This window comes from Podarcis gaigeae, assembly GCF_964106915.1.
Source record: "Podarcis gaigeae genome assembly, chromosome: 14".
In the NCBI taxonomy this organism is placed as follows: Eukaryota; Metazoa; Chordata; class Lepidosauria; order Squamata; family Lacertidae; genus Podarcis; species Podarcis gaigeae.
Window position 1 is genome coordinate 30,795,462 of NC_139690.1, and position 24,566 is coordinate 30,820,027.

Genomic DNA, 24,566 nt, shown 5'->3' on the forward strand with positions numbered 1-24,566 from the left:
GCAAAGTCTGGTACAAAACCCTGCAGTAGCAATAAGGAACCTATACAAGATTTGCACAATTCTAGTTGCAAGATAATGAATCATCAAGTTTAACAGTTTGGAAAAGATAATGCAAGAATGATCTTGGTGCAAAATGCCACCTTTGGTTTTTCAGCACAGTGAATGCATGCAGAAGCCTTGGGGGTAGCTGGACCTCCTGGTGTGGACTAGATATCCCTTGGTGTCCCTTCCAACTATGCAATTCGGTGATCCTATGTTTCTGTAACTCAACAGTAGGCAGAAGTTTCTGATGCTAAGAACTGTTGATACAGTGGAGCAGACTACCTGAGAAGGTGGTGGACTCTCCTTCACTGGAGGTTTTTAAGAAAGGTCTGATCACCATCTGCCAAGCATTCTTTAGCTGGGATTTCTGCATAACAGGGGGTTGGGCTAGATGACCCCTGGGGGTACCTTCTAATTCTACAGTTCTATGAATCTATTTAGCCTAAATAGCTAAATAGCTTCCTACATCCAGCCTTTTCTCCCCCAGGACCACCGAACTGCCTTCTACCCAGAGAACTGGCAAGATAACAGACCTTCCAGCAAGGCTCACAGAGTTCCTTCACGTTGATCGTCCGGCACAAGGTGATTATGAAGACTGGGAGGGTTTCCGAAGGCAAGCAGTTGTAGCATACCACAGCGTCAAGGACCTGCAGGGAAACCTGGGAAGGGGGAAAAGGAATGTGATTGCCTTGGAACACTATCATTAATCTTATTTATTTCAGGTACTTTTAAAACACTTAATTTTCAGGATTTCCATATGAAATACATGAAGTGCTTTTAAAAAAAGAAATACAAAGAAGAAAATCGATTATAATTCATTTTTTTAATACACTTATATCTCACATTTTTTTCTCTGATGAGCTTTAAGTAGTGTACATGGTCCTCCTAAAGGTAAATGTAAAGGGACCCCTGACCATTAAGTCCAGTCACGAACGACTCTGGGGTTGTGGCGCTCATCTCCCTTTACTGGCCGACAGACAGCTTCCAGGTCATGTGGCCAGCATGACTAAGCCATTTCTGGCGAACCAGAGCAGCACACAGAAACACTGTTTACCTTCCCGCCGGAGCGGTACCTATTTATCTACTTGCACCGGTATGCTTTTGAACTGCTAGGTTGGCAGAAGCTGGGACAGAGCAACAGGAGCTCACCCTGTAGCACATGTTCAAACTGCCAATCTTCCAATTAGCAAGCCCAAAAGGCTCAGTGGTTTAGACCACAGTGTCACCCGCGTCTCTAATCTCCACAACAACAGGCTAGGCTGTGGTAGGTGAGAGGCAGTGACTGAGCTCAAGATCAGTCAGTGAGCTTCCTGGCAGAACGGGGATTTGAACCCTGGTCTCTCAGGTCCTAGTCCAACACCCTAACCACTTTATCACGCTGGCTCTCAAACAGACAGAAACAAACAAACAAACAAACAAACAAACAAACAAACAAACAGAGAACTACCTTTACATGCCTGCTGAACCAGGAAAATCTTAGTCATGCATCTGAATTCAACAGCAAGGGGACCTCTCTAATTTCAGTAGGAAGAGAGTTCCACAGCCGAGATTTTACAGTCCAGCTTCAACTCTGTCCCAAACCACAACCCCACTGCTATTAATGAAGAGAAAGGGAATACTGTTTCCACTTGAGACAACAAACGACAAATTAACAGAAAAAGTTGGTTCCAAGGAGGGATTGTTGAGAGAGAAAGGTTTGACATCCCAGAGGATTCTGGAGGGAATTCCAGTCATGTGAACCAGAAGGGAGAATGGGTAGAAGTGTTTTAAGAAAGCACCACCAACACTACAAATATCACTCTCCTATTTATAATGGCACTTTGTCCTAACACCCATAGTATTACACATAACTACTAACCTCAATGTCAACTGCGGAAGATGTCTGAATGCACAAGAGACAAATCATGCTGTAGGAAAGAAAAACATAAAAATAAAAATCTAGCCCTCCAGGCAAAATTTCTAAATCTACAGGCTCAACCCTACCAGGAAGCCCACCCCATCCCAGAGATACAAGAGCTGGTTGCCCTGACCGAATTCTCCTTTATCATCATGCACTTATGATTAGACACATAGGAAGCTGCCTTCTACCTAGTCAGACCATTGGTCCATCTAGCTCAGTATCATCAGCACTGATTGGCAGCAGCAATCCAAGGCTTCAGGCAGGGGTCTTTCCCAGCCCTACCTAGAGATGAAAATATGGAGTCCACATGGAGGTCAGGCTGCCAATTTAACCCTCAAACAGGGTTTCTTAGAACCAACAGAAGGTTTAAAGATTAGCCTTACTTGACCATGTCAGCGATATATTCATCCAAGTAGCAGCTATTGAACTTGACTAGGTTGACCAGCACCAGCAGGAACTCTGAATCCAAACCAATATCCATCCACTGAAGGACAAATTCAGCTGAAGGAGAAGAAAAGAGGAATGCAGCCTGGAAACAAAATCACTACAAATTAACTTGTTTTCAACTTGCTGTAACACCTCCTGTTTTCTGAACCCCAGAAGGTGTTTCACAGCCGTGACAGGTGTACCTCTCGTGCTTCTGCCTGACCCATCCAGATATTCACCAGACATGTCTTATTGCAGGGACATCAGAACCGCCTTGCTGGACCAGGTCAAAGGTCCTTCTGGGTTAGCATTCTGCTTCCACTAATGAGCAGCCAAGTACTCCTGGGAAGTCCTCAAGCACGAAGAAATACCACCAGCCCACCCACAGAGGAGACATATGCTGCTGTATTTATTTCATTGACCATTAAACCTGCCTCTGTGTCAAACTATGTGTGTATGATTCAGATCTGGGATTCATTATTGGGGGGTTAACTTACAGGAACAAAGGAAGCTGCCTTATACCAAGTCGAGCCATTGGTTCCTTTTATTCAGTCTTGTCCATCTAGCTCAGTCTTGCTGACACTGACTGGCAGCAGCTCTCCAGGGTTGCAGACAGGGGACACTCCTAGCCCTACGTAGAAGTTCAGTTCAGTGACTGAACCGGGAACCTTCTACATGCAAAACATATTAACTAATAATATTTTTTGTATAGCACAAGTAAACTGAATGTTCCATTATTATGAAACTAAGACACATTGCAGGTTTTGGTCACTCTCCTCTCTGAGCAAGAATTTGCCACGATTAAATTAGTGGCTAAAAAGGGGACATACCCAAATTTTCTTCCAAATACGTTACGCATTTTCCGTTATCCGTAAGAGCCTTGAACACTTCAAGCCGTTCGTGCATGTCTTCATTAGAAGGATAATCTTTAATCACTTTGAAAAAGTGAGCTCGGAGGATACCAAGCCCCTCGCCCTAAAAGATGAGAGGAGTGGCTTCTTGACAAATTGTGGCTACTGGAATTTGGAAATCATGTTTTCTGCTAGTCCATAGTCCCATTCACAGTGTCTAGTTTCTGCATGCCTCAGGTGCACTCTGTGTCTTACCTGCCCTTGAATAATTGCCTTCAGGAGGTGGAGCACAGCATGCCTGGCTTCAGCTGGTCGGTCGGGCTGCAGCATATCATCAACCACTTTCCAGATGGCTTCCACTGCATGCTGAGGGCACAGAAAACTCCAGGTTACCCCCCACATTCACACCTCACTGTCCATTGTGGGGAAGGGGCATTTTGGTGTAACTTCCTTATACATTCATCAGTTTTCTGCCCATGTACTCACATCTTCAAACTTTCTAGTTTTTGCTACCTCACAGATTTGACCGATTGCTCTTATCCGATTGTTCAAGCCAGATTCTATGCTCAGTTCCTGAAAGGAAAAGAAGGCAGCTTTAAACCATCACAAGTTGCTTGCAGCCCAATTAGCCTCACAGCTAAAATGCTGTTCTGAGCCCCACAAGCAAGGGCAGGGTAAAAATGTGATTAATATCTAAACTAATTTGTTTTTGATTTAAGATGTATATGAGCTTTCTCTACAGCAACACTGAACTCAAATAAAACAATTCCTCTGCTTTTGTGATCTCTTCTTGTGTGGGGTCATGGCCAATGATCAGCATATTGTCACCATAGGAAGAGACTGCCAGAACTCTCAGCAGCAAGCAAACAGATGGCACTAATCGTAATTCACAGGTAGATAAATGCAGTGTCATCAAAAAGTGGAAATGGAAGAGTTTTGTCTGTCAGCGACCAGCCATCAGGTCCTCTTTCAAATGAGGAGGCTGAAGATTCTTGAACCAGACGGGGAAGGGCACAGAGGGCCAACCCCAGGAGCACTGCTACTGGATAAGCCAGTAGAACCAGCATCCCTCCAGACTGAGGATACGGCACTGCTATCCTCTGACATGAAGGACTCCATTGCAGATGACCCAATAAGGACAGAGGCAGTAAGAGGCTATTGGAAAAGGCTGGAGTGCTTTAGATAAAATATCACTTTCTAGCATGGGTGAAGCTAACACTTTGGATGTAGCCTCCACCTTGGGCTCAGCCTCCATTTGAGCTTTTTGTTAGCATTGCCTCAACTGGTCAAGCACCCAGCCTGAGCCCTGCCTAGCTCTGTACTCTGTATCCTTGGGCTTACCACACCATAGAATAGGACACTGCCTCTCTCCCTCCTGTGTTTAACCTGCTTAGGTAGCCTTTGCCCTCTTTTAATTTCCAGATGCTGATGTATATCAAGCATCCAGTATAGTCGTGTGTTACCTTGAGTATTTCTGCTGTGATAACAAATTCCGTTTGCTTTCCTTCCGAAGACTTGGAATTAGATTTGGAATTCCCAAGTCCTAAGAGATTCTTGAACTTCTCCTTTAGGCCAGGATCTTTGCTTTGTGGCTTTGCCATCGTTAACTAAGAAAGAATCAAGGAACCTGTGCAAGTAGAAGACAGAGGATGGCACCATCAGCAGAACATAGTCAACAGCCCCACATTTCCTCATATAGTTAGTGCAACACAGATGCTCCATAGATACACAGTGTGCTCCACACAAGCAGAGGTTCCCCCTTCCACTCCTTAAAGACAGTGCCATGTGTGAATCCAATAGAATGCATAAGCTGCTCCAAGGGCTCAATGGGTGGAGTAGTTCCACATGCTCATCAAAGCACCTGCCAAGCACTGGATCGGAGCCTCATATGACACAGACTGCAAAGCCAGAGTACATTATCCATTTATATTATGAGCGTATCATATCTGGAGTGGTAGAGCATTTGCTTTGCACACAGAAATTCCCAGGTTCAATCCTTGGCTTTTCTAGGTAGAGCTGGGAATGTCCCCTCCCAGAAATCCTGCAAAGCCACTGCCAGTCAGTATTCACAGCTAGATGGACCAAGGACCTGACTCAGTATAAGGCAACTTCCTATGTACCCCCAAAGAGTGAGTGTGGCACAGCAGTTAAAAGTGTTGTACTCTGGAGCCTCTGGTTCAATTCTATCCTCAAGCACTGAAACTCACTGGGTGACTTTCAACCAGTCATTCTGTCTCTCAGCCTAACCTACCTCACAAGGGCAGGGGGTGCTGCCTTAGGCTCTTTGGAGGAAAGACAATATATAATAAGACATGGTAAAACAGGCATAGTCACTATAAATAAATCAAATGCCCCTGTCACAATAAATCTGTTAAGTCTTTGGGGGCAGGATGGAGGCTATGCAAACCAAAGTCATAGAATCACAGAACTGTAGAGCTAGAAGGGGCCCAAAGGGTCATCTAGCTCAACCCCCTGCAATGCAGTAATCACAGCTAAATAATCAGATGGTCATCCAACTTCTGTGTAAAAACCTCCAGTGAAGGAGAGTCCACCACCTCCCGAGATCATCTGTTCCATTGTCAAACAACTCTCTCTTCTTTTAATAGATGGGGTGTTAGGAGAGGGACAGTACCTCTGGTGGAGGACACAACATGCTTTTTCTGAGGTAGTTTGTCCACCTTTGGTCCCCAACCTGCACTCAACTCTCACCTGTGGCTCTTAGAAGCTGTCAGCATGCAACAGTGGCCACACTCCGGGAATGGCTTTGACTGGCCAGTTAAAGCAGGTGAGGGTAGCCCATGGGTCTCAAACCCTCAATGAGTTAGAGACTTTCCCTGCATGCAAAGACAGGCTCCGGTGGATTGAGACAAGACCAACTGTGGGTCCAACGGTCAAGAATGTGGTTTCTTCACATGCTGTAGTGACAGAAGTGAGGGGCAGATGGGGCTCATCAACCTGGGAAGGTAGCCAAATTAGGAGAAAGAAAACTCTGATTCTAAACCTCCACTGCCTTGTGGTATAACTTTGGGAGAAGAAAAAGCTAAGGAGTAAACCCTACATAAAACCAGAGTGGAGTCCCTAAGACAGTTGGAGGGCATCTTGTACACCTCCTCCCGGCAAGTCCTTGCAGCCAAGCTAGTGCCAAACATATTGCTCAGCTTTCCTTTGGACCACATCAGCAAGAAAGAGAGGGTCTTGCCATCTGGGCAGCCAAGGACTTCCATACACACTGCTGAGACTTGGTCACTGCCCAGGGGAGGTCACTTCAGTGCTGCTAATCAGCGGTTTGACTTCACCTCTGGAGGTGCACTCCACTGTCTCTCAAGACAGATGCCAACTACTACTACTATTACAGATTTTATTAAAACAGCTCTTATTTCATTTATTGTAGTTATCTTGACTATTTTTCCACTATGTTACTCCCAACATAAAAGTGCTTTACAATTCTTGTCCTCACCACAACCTCCTGAGGCAGGTTATACAGCTGCATCCACTTCACCAGAGCACCTTGGCTGGTCCAAATATCTCAGTGCCACTATAAGACTTAACAGAAGACTAGAAGAAGGGCCACCATTCTGAAAGTTGTTCCCATGCACAACAAATTCTGCAGAACTCAGTGTCACAATGGTATAACGCACTGCTTGCTAGCAGCACACGTTCCCCTCTCTAAAACTGGCCTGCAAGTTAAGAGATTGCAAAACACATGCATAGCCATTTGCTCCTAGCATGGAGGTAAGACAAACCCAGGACATCACTTGCAATCTTGGTGACACCACCACCACCTCTGTCTTTGCAGAAGCTAATTCATTATTTGTCTCCACAAAACACCCTCATGCCACAGCTGCTGTTACATGTTTAACACGATTTCCGTTAAGCCTTTTCCAATCAATGCAGCTGCACATGGGTCTAAGCCGCACCCCAAAACCTTTATCGTCATATCAACCCGATGAGGTAGGCTAGGCTGTCCCCACAGACAACAAACTTTGCAACCATCCAGGCATTACATGTCTACATATTTATTGACATCCTAGCTTTCCTCCAAAGAGCAAAAGGCAGGACGTGCACACAGTCTCTATTCCTCCCTCCCCCACAAAAAAATTATACCCTCACAACCACCCTGTGAGGTAGGCCAGGTGGGGAGAAAGTCAGTGAGGGGAGGGCAAGAAGCTTGCTGCTCCCTCCTTCCCAACCCCCAATTCGCTCCAGAGCCCCCAGCACCTTGTTATCCCCATGGCACCCCTTGCTCCCAGTGAGGCTACTCACCTCCTATGCTCCTTGCCCCCCACATAAACACACACACTCGAAACCCACCCCCCGTCCCACTCGCCGCCGCTGCCGCCTCCTCCTCAGCCCATAGACCCCGCCCCCTTCCACCGGAAACGCGGGTCCACTTCCGGCTTGTTGTGAGAGGCAGAGACGGTAAATGCGCCGGCCGCCGCCGCGGGGCATTGTGGGGCTTGTAGTTCCGGGCTGCAGGCGGAGGCATGTGCGCGAGTCGCGGGGTCTGCACCCGGCTGCAACTGAGCAAAAGGAGAGGTCAGGCTCGGCAAGGCGGTGAGGGAGGCTTCTTGGCTCTGGGGGCAAGAGCCAGGGGGCTTGGGCTGAGGATTGAGTCAGAGGATTGGTCTACCTAGCCTAGTTTTGCCTTCAGGAATTGTCAGCAATGGCTCTAGTCTAGGGCTTCAGGCAGGAGTTTTTACCCCGACCCCCGTCCTATCTGCAGATGCCGCTGGGGATTGATGCTGTGACCTTGTGCATGCACAGCACAGACCCTCCAAGTGTCTCTCTTTTCCAGGGACGTCCCTGATTTAGAGAAGCCGCCCCGGTTTCTGATTTGATCCTGGAATGTACCACTTTTCCTTAGGATGTCCCTATTTTCATGGGAGAAATGTTGGAGGATATGGAGTTATCCGACCCCCTAGCCGTCTGAAGGCAATCCTGTATAGGGAAGGGTTTTTTTTTTAATGTTTAATGTTTTATTGTGTTTTCATATATGTTGGGAGCTGCCCAGAGTGGCTAGGGCAACCCAGTAAGATGTGTGGGGTATATAAATAGTAAAATTATCGTTATGAAATGGGACGTCTTTATTTTCATCGGAGAAATGTTGGAGGGTATGAAATGAGCTGCATCCATTAGTGGTTCCAGACAAGGGGTTTTTCTTCCAGCCACACTTGCAGATGCCATTGAGGATTGAATTTAGGGCCTTCTGTGCTCAAAGCAGATGCTCTACCAAAAGTGGGAAGGCTTTGTGCATGCAGTTGGTATAGCATGAGACACTTAATCTCTGGGTCGTGAGTTTGAGCCACTGTGAGCTATTGGGAAAAGAGACGGGATATAAATGCAATCAGTCAGAACCAGCACCTTGAACTTAGCCTGGTAGCTAATTAGTATCCAATACCAATTTAAAGTTCACTGCAGTTCAGTATTCTCTCCCTCTCTTTTTTTGCAGGGGGGGAAGGGGGTGTTCCTACACTGAGTGAAACCTTCTGCACAAAGATCCACCAAAAGCAGAAGACAGTCAGTGTTGCTTATGACTCTCCCGGAGGAAATGGTCTGGGCAAGACAAACGAAGCAGAGGGCAAGAAGCAGAAGTGGGAACCAAAAAACTGGGAGCAGCACCTGAGCAACATCCGGGAAATGAGGAAGGAGAGAGATGCCCCTGTGGACCAGATGGGTGCTGGGAAATGCTTTGACAGTGATGCTCCTCCAGAGGTGAGGAGAGAGCTCAAAATTGAGCTGAACTGCACATATTTAGGAGCAGGAAGGATCTTGGCAGGTTGCCTTGTCTGCCTTCCTGCCCTCATAGAGCAGGACTGGGCAACAGGTAGAAGTTGAGATCTGTTTGTAGAACAGATCTGGTTTTAACAATGATAACATGGGTTTTCCCACCTGAACCTAGGAAAGCTAACCATTCACTGGCCCTCCTCTGCACCCTCCTTGAGTGTTTTTGCCTGGCTGAGATGTGCCCTTGAACCCTGATAATGTTTCCATCCATTTACCTGGATGGAAGACAGCAGAGAAATCTGTGTGCATAGAAACCTCTGGCTTTTACATACCGTATTTTTCGCTCCATAAGGCGCACCAGACCACAGGGCGCACCTCGTTTTTTTTGGGGGGGGGGGAATCAAGAAAAAAACCCGACCCCTCTCGCTCTCCAGGCTTCAGCGAAAGCAACGCATAGCCTCCTGAGCACGGAGGGAGCGCTCCCTCTGCGCTTTGGAGGCTTTGCGTTGCTATCGCTGAAGCCAAGGAGCCTGCATTCACTCCATAGGACGCACACACATTTCTCCTTAATTTTTGGAGGGGAAAAGGTGCGTCCTATAGAGCGAAAAATACAGTAGCTGGGATGTAAAGGCTCTAGCCACATCCATTGCTCCAGCTACTTTTGCTTTTGGCCCTGCCCATTACTAGCACATGTTGCCTATCAGGGAATATGGCCCCTAGGTGGTTCTAACAAAAAAACAAAGTAGATCTGACGAAATATGATATCCTGTGATTATCAACTTCCATCTCCATACCATACTGTAGGTGAGGCGCTACCAGGTCCTCCTGTCACTCATGCTCTCCAGCCAAACCAAAGATCAGGTGACTTCGGCGGCCATGATGCGCTTGAGGGAGCATGGCCTCACTGTGGACAACATCTTGGAGACTGATGACGTGACTCTAGGCCAGCTCATCTACCCTGTGGGGTTTTGGAAGGTGAGCCATTTGAGAGAATAGGAAAGAGGAAGAGCATTAAGCCAATATTTTTCTTGCCCTAATCTTAGTAATCAGCGCTGGGCATTTTGAGGAAATGAAGCTGGTTATATTTGTGTTTGGTAGAGTTGCGGTAAGGTTCTTAGAAACTCTTGGGAGAACAGCTTTAAAGACTTAAGAAAATGTGAACGTCTGAAGATCATAGCTGCTGGGTCAGGTTAAAGGGGGCCAATCCAGCCCAGCATCCTGTTCTCACAGTGACCAACCAGATGCCCCAATGGGGAGCGTACAAGCAGGCCTTGAATGCAACAGCTCTCCCCACTTCCAATTCCCAGCAGCTTGTGTTCAGAAGCTTTCTGCCTCTGACAGTGGAGGTAGAGCACAGCCATTGGTGTGGTGTGGAGTGGTGCATGCTCTAGTTATCTCCCGCTTGGACTACTGCAATGCGCTCTACGTGGGGCTACCTTTGAAGGCGACCCGGAAACTGCAATAAATCCAGAATGCAGCAGCTAGACTGGTGACTGGGAGTGGCTGCCGGGACCACATAACACCGGTCCTGAGAGATCTGCATTGGCTCCCAGTACGTTTCCGAGCACAATTCAAAGTGTTGGTGCTGACCTTTAAAGCCCTAAACGGCCTCGGTCCTGTATACCTGAAGGAGCGTCTCCATCCCCATCGTTCAGCCTGGACACTGAGATCCAGCACCGAGGGCCTTTTGGCAGTTCCCTCATTACGAGAAGTAAGGTTACAGGGAACCAGACAGAGGGCCTTCTCGGTAGTGGCACCCGCCCTGTGGAACACCCTCCTTTCAGATGTGAAGGAAATAAGCAGCTATTTTATCTTTAAAAGACATCTGAAGGCAGCCCTGTTTAGAGAAGTTTTTAATATTTAATGCTGAGTTGTTTTTAACACTTGATTGGAAGCCGCCCAGAATGGCTGGGGAAACTCAGCCACATGGGCGGGGTATAAATAATTTGTTGTTGTTGTTGTTGTTGTTGTTATTGATTGTGGCCATTGATAGCCTTATCCTCCTCTATGAATTTGTCTAATCCTCTTTTGAAGCCATGCAAATTGATGGCTCTCCCTGCCTCCTGTAAGAGTGAATTCCACAGTTTAACTGTAATTGGTTCTTTCATACCACCAAACCCATTAAGATTCTTGTGGGATATCTGAAAATGTTGTACGTTCAGAGCATCTTACTCTAGCTGGAGACTTCTTAAGAGGAACAAAATTGATATTAGTCCCTAAGTGGTACCCTCCCAAAATGCTGAAAGAACACAAGTGGTTTAATACAATATGGTATGTCACTTTGATGTCTAAACTTAAAGAAATAGTAAGATTAAGGAAGGGGAGACAGAAATCAGAACAGTTTGCAAGTTTATGTATCCCACCCACCTTTACAAATCATATGGAGCAAAGATTTAATTTAGGCTGTTTAATTCTTTCTTGACTGTAGCATGAAATAATATAACTTTTCTATTACAGTAAACCCACAACGTACATGGGGCTTACATTCCAGGGATCGCACCTAAAGCCAAAATTATGTGTACTCAAAACTCACTGGGTTTAATGGAGGTGGGATTGCCAAAATCATTTTTCACAGAACCCCTACCACTTTCCACTTCTTTTTAAAATAAAAAAATTGCCATGCATGTGAAGCTGAATGCACACAAGTTAAATGTACGCAAGTTGTGGGCTTCCTGTATTTCAGTATTAAGTAATCAATAGCACAAAAGGAAAATCTATTGGATGGGAGGAGGAAATAATCAAACAGGTTCAAGATCATAAGTACAAGTGGTCCTAATGACCAGCTGGGTTGTGGAAGCTGTTTAAGGAGAGGAGGCACCAAATGTTGTGGGTCTGGTTGATACCAGAGAGACCTCCTTACCAAGGGGCTTAATAATCCTTCCTGCCTTGCGGTTCTGAAAGCACACCCCTGCTAGATAATAAATAATAATTCTGTAATATAATTTTATTTATATCCCGCTCTCCCCAGCCGAAGCCAGGCTCCATTGTCATTGTGGTCCCTGCTTTCATCCCGGCCCCTCATTCCTCATAGTCAGCCCCCTTATTCCCTCCATTGCTTGAGGCCTTCTTTGTCAGCTGGCTAAACCTCCAGCACACATCCCCCCATTTTTCACTGACTACAGCGGAAAGTGAGCTACATCAAGCAGACCACAGCAATTCTGAAGCAGGACTATGCTGGAGACATACCAAGGACACTGGCGGAGCTGGTGAAACTCCCAGGGGTTGGACCCAAGATGGCTCATTTGGTGATGGACATTGCCTGGCAAGACGTCTCTGGAATCGGTACTGTTTCCATTTTTCTCTTAGCAGTCCCAATTCATTTGCTCTAGGAATCGGAGCTTCTAGAAGGATCTGGGATGGGGACTCTTGGGCCTAGGGGCCAAAGGTGGCCCTTTGGGCCTATCTATCTGGCCCTTGGAACATTCCCCAGGCCACACACCCTCACCAGTCTTGCTTCACACACCCCTTGAGCATTTTTGCCTGGGGAGAGGGCTTTTGTGTGTGGGTCCTGCTTGCAGGTTTCCCTTTGCTGCATGTGGGTAGCCGCTGTGAAAACAAGATGCTAGACTATATGGGCTCTTCTTATGTACATAGTTTGTCTAAGGCCACCTGAAGCAGAGGTGAAATGGGTCCTTTGTGGCTCACACACTTACAGAGCAATCATAACCATGTCTACTCAGCGACCCCATTGAATTCAGTGTTAGAATCTATGTTTTTCAAATGAATAGCTGTCACTTCAAAACAGTTCCTGTGAGGAGGCTTCTTCACTTTTGCCTACCTTGAATTTTGGGACTGTGATGCAATCCTGCTATAGGCAGGAGGTGGCGCTGTGGCTCCATGGCCCATGCTTGCACCAACCCACCTTTTTTATTTTAACAGTACTTCCAATTAACATTTTAGGTTGCTGGTTACAGGAAACCTGGGAGGGCTAATTCTTGATGAATGGGACTTCAGGAACCAGTTGATTAAAAACAGGGTGGGGAGAATCTCATTTGGGGTTCTCTGGTGGAATTCCTTCCCGATTAATCAAGGAGCCTGTGTGTTTCGCCTAGAGATGGCGGCAGTGCTGGGTGACAGACAGTGCCCAGTAATTTCAAAGGTGGGGAATCAGCCATTGTTATATTTGAGGCCTTGAGGCAACCTGATACCTCCATGGCAGCTGCGAGCCTCTTCTGAATGCCTCCTCCCACCTTCTGACTTAAAACTCTCACAAAATGCAGACTCGGGACATTAAAAGGGGCATTTTCCCCCCCTCCCCCCACTTTTGCTTACCAGCTAGCCAGACTATTTGCGTTGGCCTAATAAAGGCCTTGCCCTAATAAGGATGTTGAAATTTCCATTTCTGATTCCAAAAGTCGCTTCCTTCCACCTGCCACTTCACAGCAGCAGGCCCTGATCTTCACAGGCATGCTGTGGACCACCTGAATGAAGTTCACGGACCACTGTGATCCTCAGACCAGTGCTTGGGAACCCCCTGGTTTACAATTTAGAAAGCAGTATTTTCCACAATCCAAAACATTAGCATATTCAAATGAATTGAACACACTTGGATTTTCAAAATCAAAACATTGTGCTGTATCCCTTATAACATAAGAAGAACCTGCTGAATCAGACCCCTGGCCCATTTAGCCCAGCATCCTATTCTTACAGCGGCTAACCAAATGCCTATGGGAAACCAGCGAGCAGGATTTGAGCACAAAAGCCCTCTCCCCTCCTGTAGTTCTCAGCAGCTGGTATTCAGAAGCATTGCTGCCTCTAAATTTGAAAGCAGAGCATAGCCATTGGTGGCCATCACTGCCTCCACAATTTAACTATGTACTATGTGAAGCAGTATGTTCTTGTATCTGCTACTGACAGCCCAGTGACTATCTGGAACCTGTGGCCCTCCAGTTTCCTGACTCCCACTCCCATCAGTGGTGCTGGAAGTTGGAAGTCCAGCAACATCTGTAGGGCCACGGGTCCCCCAGCTCCTCCTCTGGTCGAAAGCTCCGCTCAAAGACAAAACCATCCTTTACTTCAAGTAGGGGTCAAATATCCTCTAACTATTCTGGGAACTGAATATGGGATCTCCTCTCCCCTGGCTCTACTCACCATTTTCCATAGGTGTGGACACCCATGTGCACCGGATTTCCAACAGGTTGAAGTGGGCAAAGAAGGAAACCAAGTTTCCTGAGGAGACTCGGCTGGCTCTGGAAGAGTGGCTCCCCAGGTGAGGCAGTCGGGGTCAATTCTGACTTGTTTCTTTACTCCACGTGTTCTCTCAGTTTCTTTTTTTTAATTCAGTGACCTGGGCCACACATGATGCCAAGCCATGGTTTGTTTAGCCTAAGCCAGGGGTCTGCAACCCGCGGCTCCGGAGCCGCATGTGGCTCTTTTACACCTTTGACGCAGCTCCGGGGCGGATACTAGTGAGGGGAGGAGGCGCATTGTGCGCCCCAACACTCCCCACTGTGGCGGGCGCTGTACTGGCTGTGACGTCGCATGGGGGCGGTGCGTGCGTTAGTCACGCACCGTCCCGACGTCACCTTCCCGCCCGCCCGCTACATTGTAAGGGGCATGTATGCTGGTCACTGCATTGAAAGGGGGCATGTACGCTGGTCACTGTTTTGAAGGGGAGTGAAGAACACACACACAAAAAAGGTAACTTGTTAATTTAACGTTTATTTCTATGAGGAGGAGTAATTCTGAGGGGTCAAACAAAGAAATAATTTTAAAAAGTGACAAAAAAGTTATTTTTATAATGATGAGTTTTGCGGCTCCCAGTTTTTTTTTCTTTGGAAACGGGTCCAAGTGGCTCTTTTTGTCTTAAAGGTTGCAGACCCCTGGCCTAAGCAAAATGTGAAGTCATGGTTTGTTTTTGCCTTACGAGCTGTGGCTTGTTTTAACAATAGTTTGGCTTTATGATCAACATGCTATCTTCATTGTCTCCCATTCCATTTCGGAGCCCAATTCAAAGTGGTGTTCTCCATCTTCAGAGCCCTAAACAGCCTCAGAAGAGGACGTCTGAAGGCTTCCCTTCTCCCATACAAAATTTACCAGAGGGTTAGGCCTTCAGCTAAGCTCCAGGGGCAGCTAACCAACAACCCTTCAAATCTTTCTGAACTACAGCTCCTGTAGCCTCAGGGTGAAGGGTGGGTGATTAATCAAATTAATAATAATGATAAATGAACATTTCCCTTCCTTCTCCTCCTAGAGATCTCTGGAGTGAGATAAACTGGCTTCTTGTTGGGTTTGGACAGCAAGTCTGCTTACCTGTAAATCCACGCTGCAATGAATGCCTCAACAGGGACATCTGTCCGGCTTCGAGGAAGCGCTGAGAGATGCAACACTTACTGGAACAGGTCACCATACTGGGGGACTAGGACTTGGGGGCCCACCAATGGACTGATGATGCTGTAGCTGACCTGCCAGTGGCTTGAGCAAGAGGGATTTTCACCCTGAAATCTGGTGGCACTACAGCAATGACTTGGTTCCTGGTCTCCAAGCCATGCACAGGTGAGAGGGGTCTAAATAGCATTGTTCCTCATAAAAGGACCACAGAGTTGACTTAAGTGTGGTGTCCCAGGCTGCCCTGAAAGGACTCCTCTTAACCCAAGTATGAAGCCACACAGAGAGTAGTTAAATAAGTGCAACGTATTGGGCCAGATTCCAGACTAAGTTAGCTGGACTCGAGTCCCACTGAAATCAGTTGCACGTGTACATCTTGACATAACTCAGTTCAGCTAGCTCAGGCACCATCAGCACCATACATTTAAAGCAGTGACATGCTACTTTAAACAGTCATGGTCCCCCTGCCAGCCCCCTTCCCCAAGAATCCTGGGAGCTGTGTAATGTTCAGGGTGCTCAGAGTTGTTAGGAGACCCCCTTTCCCCCTCACAGAGCTACAGTTCCCAGAGTTCCTGGGGAAGAGGGGTTGAAAGTACTTTGGGAATTGAAGCTGAAAGGGAATAATGGGTCTCCCAGCACCCTTAACTACAACTCCCATGGTTCTTTGGGCAAAGCCATGAGTATGTAGCCATGATGAGAGTCTACTTCAAAAGTATAGTCCAGCCCCCAATATCTTTTAAATGAAGATTTTGCTGGATTCCTGTGGCTAGAAAGAGGAGATGGGGGAACGCAGGCTGAAAATGGGTGAAACTTTCTTTAGGGTGAAAATGAAAACAAGCAGAAAGTTCAGTTTGTGTCCTGTCAATGGAAGATCCACATGTTTTGATATGTCTGGAGATCTCTTTGTAATAAGCTATATATGTCTGACCAGAATTTCTAAGGTTCAGCTCACATGACATCCTCCGGCCTTTGTTTTGAAAGGGCAAGGCTCCCACTTTGAGAGCCTCTGCCTGAAGGGCAACCAGCCCTCAGGGTGTGTTGTATTTCCTTGTCTTTATGCCTCTCCCTGCCTCCACACACACTGTGAAGGAGGCCGGTCATATTTTCTTCCCAGACCAGACCTTCCTAAGAAGTGTTTGTGGATTCTGTCAGCTGCCTTTGCCCTTGAAGAATTTCCAATTTAAATGCTAATAAGCTAGTTACCAGGCAAAAGGAGTTATCCAGCTCCACTGGATGATGTCATTCAGGCCTGTCCCAGCGTCATGGAGGAATTAGCCTGTTGCCAAGGTAGGGAGAGTTGGAAGTTTAAAAACAGATGAGACAGAAAAAATGCTTCCCACCCCAATTGTATCTGATAGGCTCCAGGGCTTGGAGATTTTAGATCAGCTTTCCTCCCAATCTATCACCCTCCTGATGTTTTGAACTACAACTCCCATCAGCCCCAGACAGTGCAACCATAAAATACAGTCCAAAACATCAGGAAGACACCAGGTTGGGTAAGAGTTCTCCTATGTGAGAACGAAGCCTTTGAGATGTCCCAAGCAAAAGGGGCATTTGGAATACAGTGTAAGCCTTGAGCTTTGCTTAGCCTGTCACATAAGCCAAATGCTGAGAACTGCATCCACCTAAAGAGTAATTCTTATTTTTATATAATAAACAGTTTTGTTTTTAATAAGAATTTTGTCTAACAGTCTCTGTTTGGTGCTCAGGTTTCCCAGAAGAGGGGGCTTAATCCAGAGTAGGGAACTTGGGCCCAGGATCTGAAAGCAGCCCTCCAGGCCTTTCCTTCTGTCCCCTGGGACTCTCCTTATGATATACCCCCTCATTGGCCCTGCTTCAAACCTTCCTTGAGGGGCTGGAATATGTTTCCCTGATAATTTAAATGCACCTAGAAGTGAGGCAATCTGGCACAGCCAGGAAACAGACACAAAAGCTGGATGGGAGGAAGAGAGGGATACCATAAGGAAATAATAATTTGGACACCAACATCATAAAACTCGCTGTACATGGGAAACCAGTTTTATTATTGACATTTTAGTATACATTTTTTTACACAATGCAGTTAACAGCTCTTCTTATAACTTTTTAGTGAATGTCTAGGTTAGATGTGCAGAAACTGAGTTAAGTGCTGCAGAGCATATAGGATGGCAGAGAAAAGAGAGCCAGGCGTGCTTTTAAATCGTCATGAGTCAATCCACGTACTAGAGACTGGGATGTTTGCTTTCGTGGAAGGGGTAGGGGGAAAGATAGCTCTATAGGTACAGATTTGTATAGGAGATTTCAATTGTACCACAACCCTCAAATTTGTGCTTCTGTCACACCTCTTCTATCCTTAAAGAATGACTTTAGAAATCCTTGTTCAAACCAGTCCTGCATTCATTCATTTCCTTACTATTATATTTCACCTTTCTTCGATCATGGAGCCCAAGGTGTTATCCAGGCGTTTTTCAAAAGGCCTCCTATCCTGTTTCATCTTCCACTGACCAGATGTAAACCTGTTCTTTCCATGCATCAGAGGGGTGGAGAACCTGTGGTCTTCCAGATGTTGCTGGACTCCAACTCCCATCAGCCCAAGGCTGGTAGGAACTGCAGCAGCAGCAGCACCCCACACACACATGTGGTGCATCAGCACCTTTGCTAATAATGAATTGGGGGCAACTCTTTTGGAGGTAAAAAAATTAGCCTAATTTGAAAAACAACCGCCCTCCAATCATTTAAGGAATCAAAGCAGCCCCCCCAAAAAAGCCTTTAGAAATCTCACACTGACCGTTCTCAAAATCAAGTTTCAAGCAACCTTATCAGCAGGTATTAGCATATACCTGAATTACTACCAGTCTCACTCAATAAGTGTTTTCTTTGTTAAAAAAATTAAAAAAGACTCAGCAGAGCATTCTTCAGAAAGCCACATTTTCATTCACAAACATTTCATTATCCTCCTAGAATCAGTGGTCCCGAGTCATCAAGAGAGATTTATAGCAGGATTACTCAACCTGGGGCCCTCCAGGTGTTGTTGGACTACAAATCCCATCAGTATTAGCCAGCATGGCCAAAGGTCAGGGATGATGGGATGTGTATTCCAAACATCGGGGCACCAGGCTGGGGAAGGAAGATCTACTTGCACTCTTATTTGCAATTGCCTCATAACGCACACCCCTCCTGTGGCATCAGCAGGAAGCCCCCTTTCAGTACTAATGGGCATCTATGGGACTAACTGAGCATAACTGGGGCTGGACTGGGAGTCAGCAAGTATGGCTGTTCTCCAATAATAAATGGTTTGGGAATGTGGTAAAATCCCACGTCTGCAGACTGAGTTGTGCAAATTAGTCATATTTACATATATTTATTTTTACATAGCTTCACAGTCTTCAATGGTGCAGGTTTTTAAAAACAAATTGGAATGTTTTGGTCAAGCTTGGCAAAGAATGAGTCTCAAAGGGGGAAAGAATTCCTGACATTCCCCCAGATTCCATGTGGGCTAGAAACCCTATTTTTAAAATAAAAATCATCCTCATAATCATCATCATCATAAAGTGAAGAGCACAATGATTTGTAGCCAAACCCTTCTTGCCTGCTGAGCTTATAATCACTGAACATTCATGGAATCAATTTGAAATATGGGGGGGGGGGGGTTGTTTGCAAGAAGGCCGCTTTCTAGTTCTCATGCCTACTGAGATAAAATTCAAAAGTGGTGGGTGATGCCTGGTGCTACCTCAGAAGACAGAGGGGGTAGGCCTCTGAGGGGACAGAGGTGAGGACTACAATGGTGTCCCTATGATAACCAGGCAGACTATGCAAAATCAGTCAAAATGTGGCATTCAATTAGATTAACTCAGGTGCAGAATTAGGGCACGTTTCTTAGGCATCCAGACCAGCTGCCCAACTTGGTGCTCTGGGGCTGCTAGGAATTGTAGTCTAAAATAGCTGGAGACTATTTTAGATTGGTAAAAGCTGGTGTGGCCAAAGGGTATCCGACATTGTGCTCTCCAGACACAACTCCCATAAGCCCCAGCCAAAGCAACCAATGGTGAGAGATGATGGGAGATGGAGTCCAGCGACACCTAGAGAACACTGCTTTGGCTACTCCTGGGGCATACTATGAGTACAGGGCTGTCCATCATGGACACTGATACTCCACCTTGCATTTCTCTCAAAGCCCCCTGTAATGAAACTGTATACAAGGTTATTCCTGAAAACCAATCACATAACAAGAGAATGGTACCATTTACCAAGCCAGCTTTGCTACACGGCAGCCATTTCCCCAAAGGACAGGAGAAGAATCTAAGGCACCTTATTCAGCTTAGTTATTTGCAAAACATACACAAAGCCCCCAGAGTGTACTTATATCAAAGGGCACTTGGTCATCTTTCAGGGTATTGTATAATCATAGGACTGCAAGAGTTGGAAGGGGCCCAAAGGACCATCTACTTCAACCCCCTGCAATGCAGAAATCACAGCTGAAGAATCCCTGAAGAAAAAATGTCCCCCGCAACTTCTTGAATACTTATATAGATTGTACATTTGTGCAATCTATAAAAGGGTGGCAATTGCTTAGTCATACATACCTCTTTTTATGAAAGAGAAACTGCACCCCATCCAGCTTGCTTTTTAATACTTGTTGTGGAAGTGGTTGTAAAGAAGAAAAGGGAGTGAAAGGTTGTGATGTCTCACTAAAGAAGGCTGGAAGAAAAAACTCTTCCTACCTGCCTCCCCTTACCAGATTAACAGTGTTATACAATCATTAGCTATCTTCCTTTTTTTTTTTAACTCCTCCCTCACTTAGCAGAATCAGGAGAAGAGTTTGGCCAACAATTTCTGAGTTGCTGCTGCAATGTGATCACTCTCAAGCAGCCTTCGCCAACTGTGTGCCCTCCAGATGTTCGAACTACAACTCCCATCAGCCCAAACCATGGATTTGCCTGCTGAGGCTGATGGGAGCTGTAGTTCAAAACAGCTAGAGGGCACCAGTTTAGCAAAGGGATCTCCTCAAGAACAGAAGAGCCTAGTGTAGGGGTTCCACAGGAGTGTGTGCTTTACTTTTATGTGGCCCACACAGTTGACATACATCACTCATTGAGAAGGGTCAAATTCAGTTAGTAAGTAGGAGCAATACCCCAGAATTATCCACTTTCACTCAGGCCTGGATTCAGGACATTTCAGTGCCTACCACAGAAAAAAAACACCACACCAAACAGTATACTCCCTCCCATGAATTAACACAGGGAGAGGTGAGAACTTCCCTGGAAACTTCCCAGTGACCTGGGCCCCTTGGGTCAATCCGTCTCCCAACTCTTGTCCTCTTATAACAACATCAAGATCTATCTAGGGCAGGGATGTCCAAAATCCGTTTCGGGGGCCTAATCCGGCCTTCCAGTCAGTTTAATCCAGTTTATTTCCTAGGGTAAAATCCTAAAAAACCTCAACAACTTCAATCCTAAAAAAAGGTTAACAACTTTGATCGGCCCTCACAGCCCTTCACTTCATAAAATCTGGCCCTCTTTGAAAAAATTTTGGACACCACTGGTCTAGGGAATCACAGAATCATATAATTGTACAGTTGGAAGGGACCCCGAGAGTCATATGGTCCAACCCCTTGCAGTGCAAGAATCACAGCTAAAGAATCCCTCCAAGATGGCAATCCAACCTCTACCATGTCTCCTTGCCTTTCATAACAATTCTTCTTTCTATTTGGAGGGTGGGGGAAGTAACGTAGAGGGCCTAACGCTGGTAATGAGCAGGTCAGATGGTCAGTAGATGCGGATGTGTTGCCTTCTCAAAAAAGAGACACATTCTGTGCTTCTGAGCCATTCCTTCAGAAAGAACATTGCAGAAGCTAAAACAGCTTTACGCGTCATGGTTAAAGCATGAGGTTTGACTTTGGCTGTAGGGAGGGGGTGCCTCAGGCCCAGTGACCAAATGCGGCTCTTCAGGCCTCTCCATCTGGCCCTCAGGATGCTTCCTAGGCCACTCCCCCTTCTCAAACCAAGGCCTGCTTGGTGCTTACATTAAGTCCTTTTCCCTGCCTGAGAAATGTTCTTGGACTGTAATGAAACCTTTTGGATTCCATGGTTGGAGAAGGGTGAGTGTTGGTGTAGAACCTCAGACCATTGCAGGTGGGGGGGGGAGAGCCCTGTGAGATCCACCACCTTTGCTTCTGGTTTCTCCTGCCACTGGTATGCAGCCCCCAGAAGATCACCCACAAGGGAATGTGGCCCTCGGCCTGAAAAAGGCTGTGGGGACCACTCTCTCCATCATCTCCCACTGCCTGTGGAAAGGGTTAGTAGTCATATGTTAAAGAGGAGACCATCCACTACAGCCTTTCCTTAGAACAGCTGATACGTGCAGATACCTTACTGCTGCTAAACTGAAAGGAAGGTTAATGGTGCAGCCACTGAAACATTAGCAATGTTGAAATGGGGTGCATGTTTTCAAAAGGCCTGGAAGTGGAAATAGTTTGTGCAGTTGGAGGTTAAATGAACTTGACCAAAAAGGGGGGTGCTTCTGCTTAAATCTCGAGATGCCTGTCCATTTGCCAGCAGGACACCGTCTCCCAGAGGAACCACTCCCAGGAATGTTAGTATTTCACGGATACAATTGTCTTCCTGTGCTTCTCCCGAGTCTCGCTAAAAAGTGTTATTTCCAGCTTCTGGCTACAGCCAATTCAGATCAGTGTTCCTTATAAATGTCAGGATTTAGAAGGGGGGGGGCGCTTGCTTCCCCTCCCCCCTTCTACCCTACCCTGGCCCCAGGGGATTGGCCAGGGACGGCATGCATTTCTGCACCTGAGTGCACCAAATAATTGTGGTCTTTTGCCATGATTGATACGGAAGGGACTTTTCAAAAAGCACGGTCGTTCTGAAAAGTGGTGAAGGGGCTTTCCGAAAAGCGCAGTTGTTCTGAAAAGTGGTAACAAGGCAAAAACAATTTGCAAAGAAAAGGGGGCTTGCTGTGCCTGAGGCTTAAAGGGTCAGGGCATTTCAAGCACTAACTACGAACAGATGGAGGGGTGGGGAAAAATTTCCTCCTTTAAAAAATAAAATGTCCAAGTTTAAAGCCACAGAGAAAACTCGCACAATCACGAAATGGTCAGGCAACCACATTTATGAGGATGCCAACATGGAAACCCAGCAGTCTCTGCCAACCTGATGCCCCCTCCTGCCCGAAACCAAGGGTTGCTGCAAGGAGTGGGCATTATCTAGAACATCTGGAGGGCACCAGGTTGGCAACAGCTGCTGCTAACCCATCACAGTGCAGACCGCAGCATCCAGTTAAGTGGAAAGGCTCTGGTTAACAAGTTCGGGTTGGGACATTATAAAAAAAAAAATATTGACATCGCTACAAGAAGAGGCAGAAGAAGCTCAAACAATTAATGATATAAAAATGATCCTATAAATAATACATTCTAAATATTGCAGGTTAAGCGATTCAAAAAGGAAAGGAAAATTGCCGCTTGCTTTTCCTGCTTGTTACTGTGGCAGTTTCACAGTTGCCTGTTTTGTGTGTTTGAGCCCTGCAGTTTCAATCTCACTCTCTCTGACCACTTTTGTACAATAAAAGAGGCTGGGGGCAGGAGGGAAGGAGGGAATGTGCTTTGTACAAAGCAACACAAACCTATGGTAAAAAGCAGAGCCTGGCACGCCTTGGAGCGGTGCCCATTGGAGGCACAGCGCGGCCGTCGCCATCCCCGTGCTCATTTGCAAATGTCTCCAGGCCGGGGTGGGGGGAGCCGCAACAGGAGTCGAGAGGAGCTCCCCGGACGGCTCAGAAGTTGCTGAAGATCTCCCGCTTCTTGTTCCAGTCCATCTGGGGGGCCCTTTTGTTCACCCGCTTGGCCCGCACTTTCTCTTTGGCCTCCGCTGCCGTGGGACTCAGGTTCAAGCCGCTCTCCTCAAACGGATCCTTCTTCCCAGGCTCTCCCACCTAGCGGGATTTTTTTAAAAAAAGAAAGAGAAAAGAATGGGATTCAAAAGAAGGGAAAGGACTGGTGGGATAGAGGGGTATGGTGGGGGCTCCTGTGCTGCATTTATTGCGGGGGGGCAGGTTTCCCCCCACTTCAACCTGTCATCCCTTTTCAAACTCATTTTGCAGGGTTTGGAGAGGCTACCTTGCAGGTAGAGCTGACAGGAGGCAGCAAAAAAACTAAAGAGTCATTGCAGGATGCAGACTGGGTCTCTTGGGCCTTTGACAGGGCAAAACTCAGCCTCTGCTCTTAGGAGAGGAAGCAGCAACTGAGAAGAACTATAACTCAGGGGCAGAGTATTTGCTTGGCATGCAGAAGGTCCCAGGTGGCATCTCCAGGCAGGGTTAGGAAAGACCCTTGGTCTGAAACCCTAGAGAGCCGTAGCCAATCAATACAGACAATACTGAGCAAGATGGACCAATGGATGTAGCTGAGTGGCAGGACATCTGCTCTGCATGTAGAAGACCTCGGGTTCAATCCCTGGTCTCTTTTCCAGGCAGGGTTGGGAGACCCCACAAGTCTGTGTGAACAGTGTTAAGCTAGACAGACCAATGGCCTGACTCAATATAAGGCAGCTTCCTATGTCCCTAATTCTGATGCCGAAGAGCTGCGCTTACTCTTCATAGCACCCAAGTTTTTGGAACATCAGCAAGTACTAACCCATCTGGCCCCATGTCAACCCACCACAGACCCAAGTCTGCAGCCCAAACGTCATCATGCATCACCAACAGAGCGCAGGAGGGATGGGCCTCCAGCTTAATGGAAGGCCATGTGCTTTGTATCCAGAGAAGGTCTCATGTGCTATGCCTGGCCTGAGAAAGGGATGTCACCTGCTTTACAGTGGCGATTAAACAAACCAGCAGTCAGCAACTGGATACCTCCGGGCAGGATCCGGCCTCCAACCGCCAACCCAGGGAGCAAGGGGATGTGGATGAGCAGCGTCAGAAAGCAATGGGATGTGGTACCCAAATCCACTTGGGAGCGGTGGTAGGTCATTGTCCCCAGTGTTTGAAATTTCCTGGGCACCAGGTGCATTTTGCTCCTGGTGCAGGTCCAGTTGCGACTATGCAGAGATTTCTGGGCGACTGACATATCCATCAAGCCAACTGACTCATGCGCAGCAAAAGATACATGCTCCTGAACTGCCGAGCGAATCATGGACCCCTTGCTGAGTATCTTAGTCCTCCATCATCACATCAAGGAAAGGAAGTGCAGCACTAAGTGGAGATACATCCGACTGTGCTGCAGCCTTTCCACAGGCCACGCAAATGGATCTCACAGACCACAGTTTTAAAACTTCTGCCTTAGCCCCTAGTTGATTCCATTTCCACTGTTTATG

General features: G+C 46.7%; 3 protein-coding genes across 13 annotated transcripts in view; 1 reads left to right on the forward strand and 2 right to left on the reverse strand.

Moving 5' to 3' along the window:
• Window positions 1–7,600, reverse strand: part of TSC2 (TSC complex subunit 2) — a 47,651-nt gene extending 40,051 nt beyond the window's left edge. For 5 of the 9 annotated variants that reach the window (XM_083712038.1, XM_083712037.1, XM_083712035.1 and 2 more), the window contains exons 1-8: window positions 7,483–7,587; window positions 4,683–4,846; window positions 3,706–3,792; window positions 3,475–3,585; window positions 3,199–3,343; window positions 2,326–2,443; window positions 1,901–1,949; window positions 576–701 (exon numbers count right to left, since the gene is read on the reverse strand). In XM_083712038.1, coding sequence (XP_083568164.1) covers window positions 576–701; window positions 1,901–1,949; window positions 2,326–2,443; window positions 3,199–3,343; window positions 3,475–3,585; window positions 3,706–3,792; window positions 4,683–4,820 — 774 coding nt within the window. In that variant the 5' untranslated portion in view covers window positions 4,821–4,846; window positions 7,483–7,587. Of the gene's footprint in view, window positions 1–575; window positions 702–1,900; window positions 1,950–2,325; window positions 2,444–2,865; window positions 3,000–3,198; window positions 3,344–3,474; window positions 3,586–3,705; window positions 3,793–4,682; window positions 4,847–7,482 lie in introns of those variants that run through there. The other 4 variants (XM_083712042.1, XM_083712040.1, XM_083712039.1 and 1 more) reach the window with 3 other exon arrangements.
• Window positions 7,601–7,636: 36 nt separating this feature from the next.
• Window positions 7,637–20,433, forward strand: NTHL1 (nth like DNA glycosylase 1). 2 transcript variants are annotated; one of them, XM_083712112.1, is made up of 6 exons: window positions 7,637–7,755; window positions 8,669–8,931; window positions 9,748–9,918; window positions 12,066–12,225; window positions 14,047–14,152; window positions 15,137–20,433. In XM_083712112.1, the coding sequence occupies exons 1-6, from the start codon at window positions 7,704–7,706 to the stop codon at window positions 15,258–15,260; spliced, it is 876 nt and encodes a 291-aa protein (XP_083568238.1). In that variant the 5' UTR covers window positions 7,637–7,703; the 3' UTR covers window positions 15,261–20,433. The 2 variants fall into 2 exon arrangements, 1 of the variants encoding a protein (XP_083568238.1); XR_014557883.1 differs by lacking the exon at window positions 7,637–7,755 and having other exon boundaries at window positions 8,634–8,931; window positions 15,137–15,740; window positions 15,800–20,433.
• NHERF2 (NHERF family PDZ scaffold protein 2) overlaps window positions 17,268–24,566 on the reverse strand; it is a 62,381-nt gene continuing 55,082 nt past the window's right edge. For both annotated transcript variants that reach the window (XM_083712092.1, XM_083712093.1), the window contains one exon: window positions 17,268–23,187. In XM_083712092.1, coding sequence (XP_083568218.1) covers window positions 23,029–23,187 — 159 coding nt within the window. In that variant the 3' untranslated portion in view covers window positions 17,268–23,028. The remainder of the gene's footprint in view (window positions 23,188–24,566) is intronic.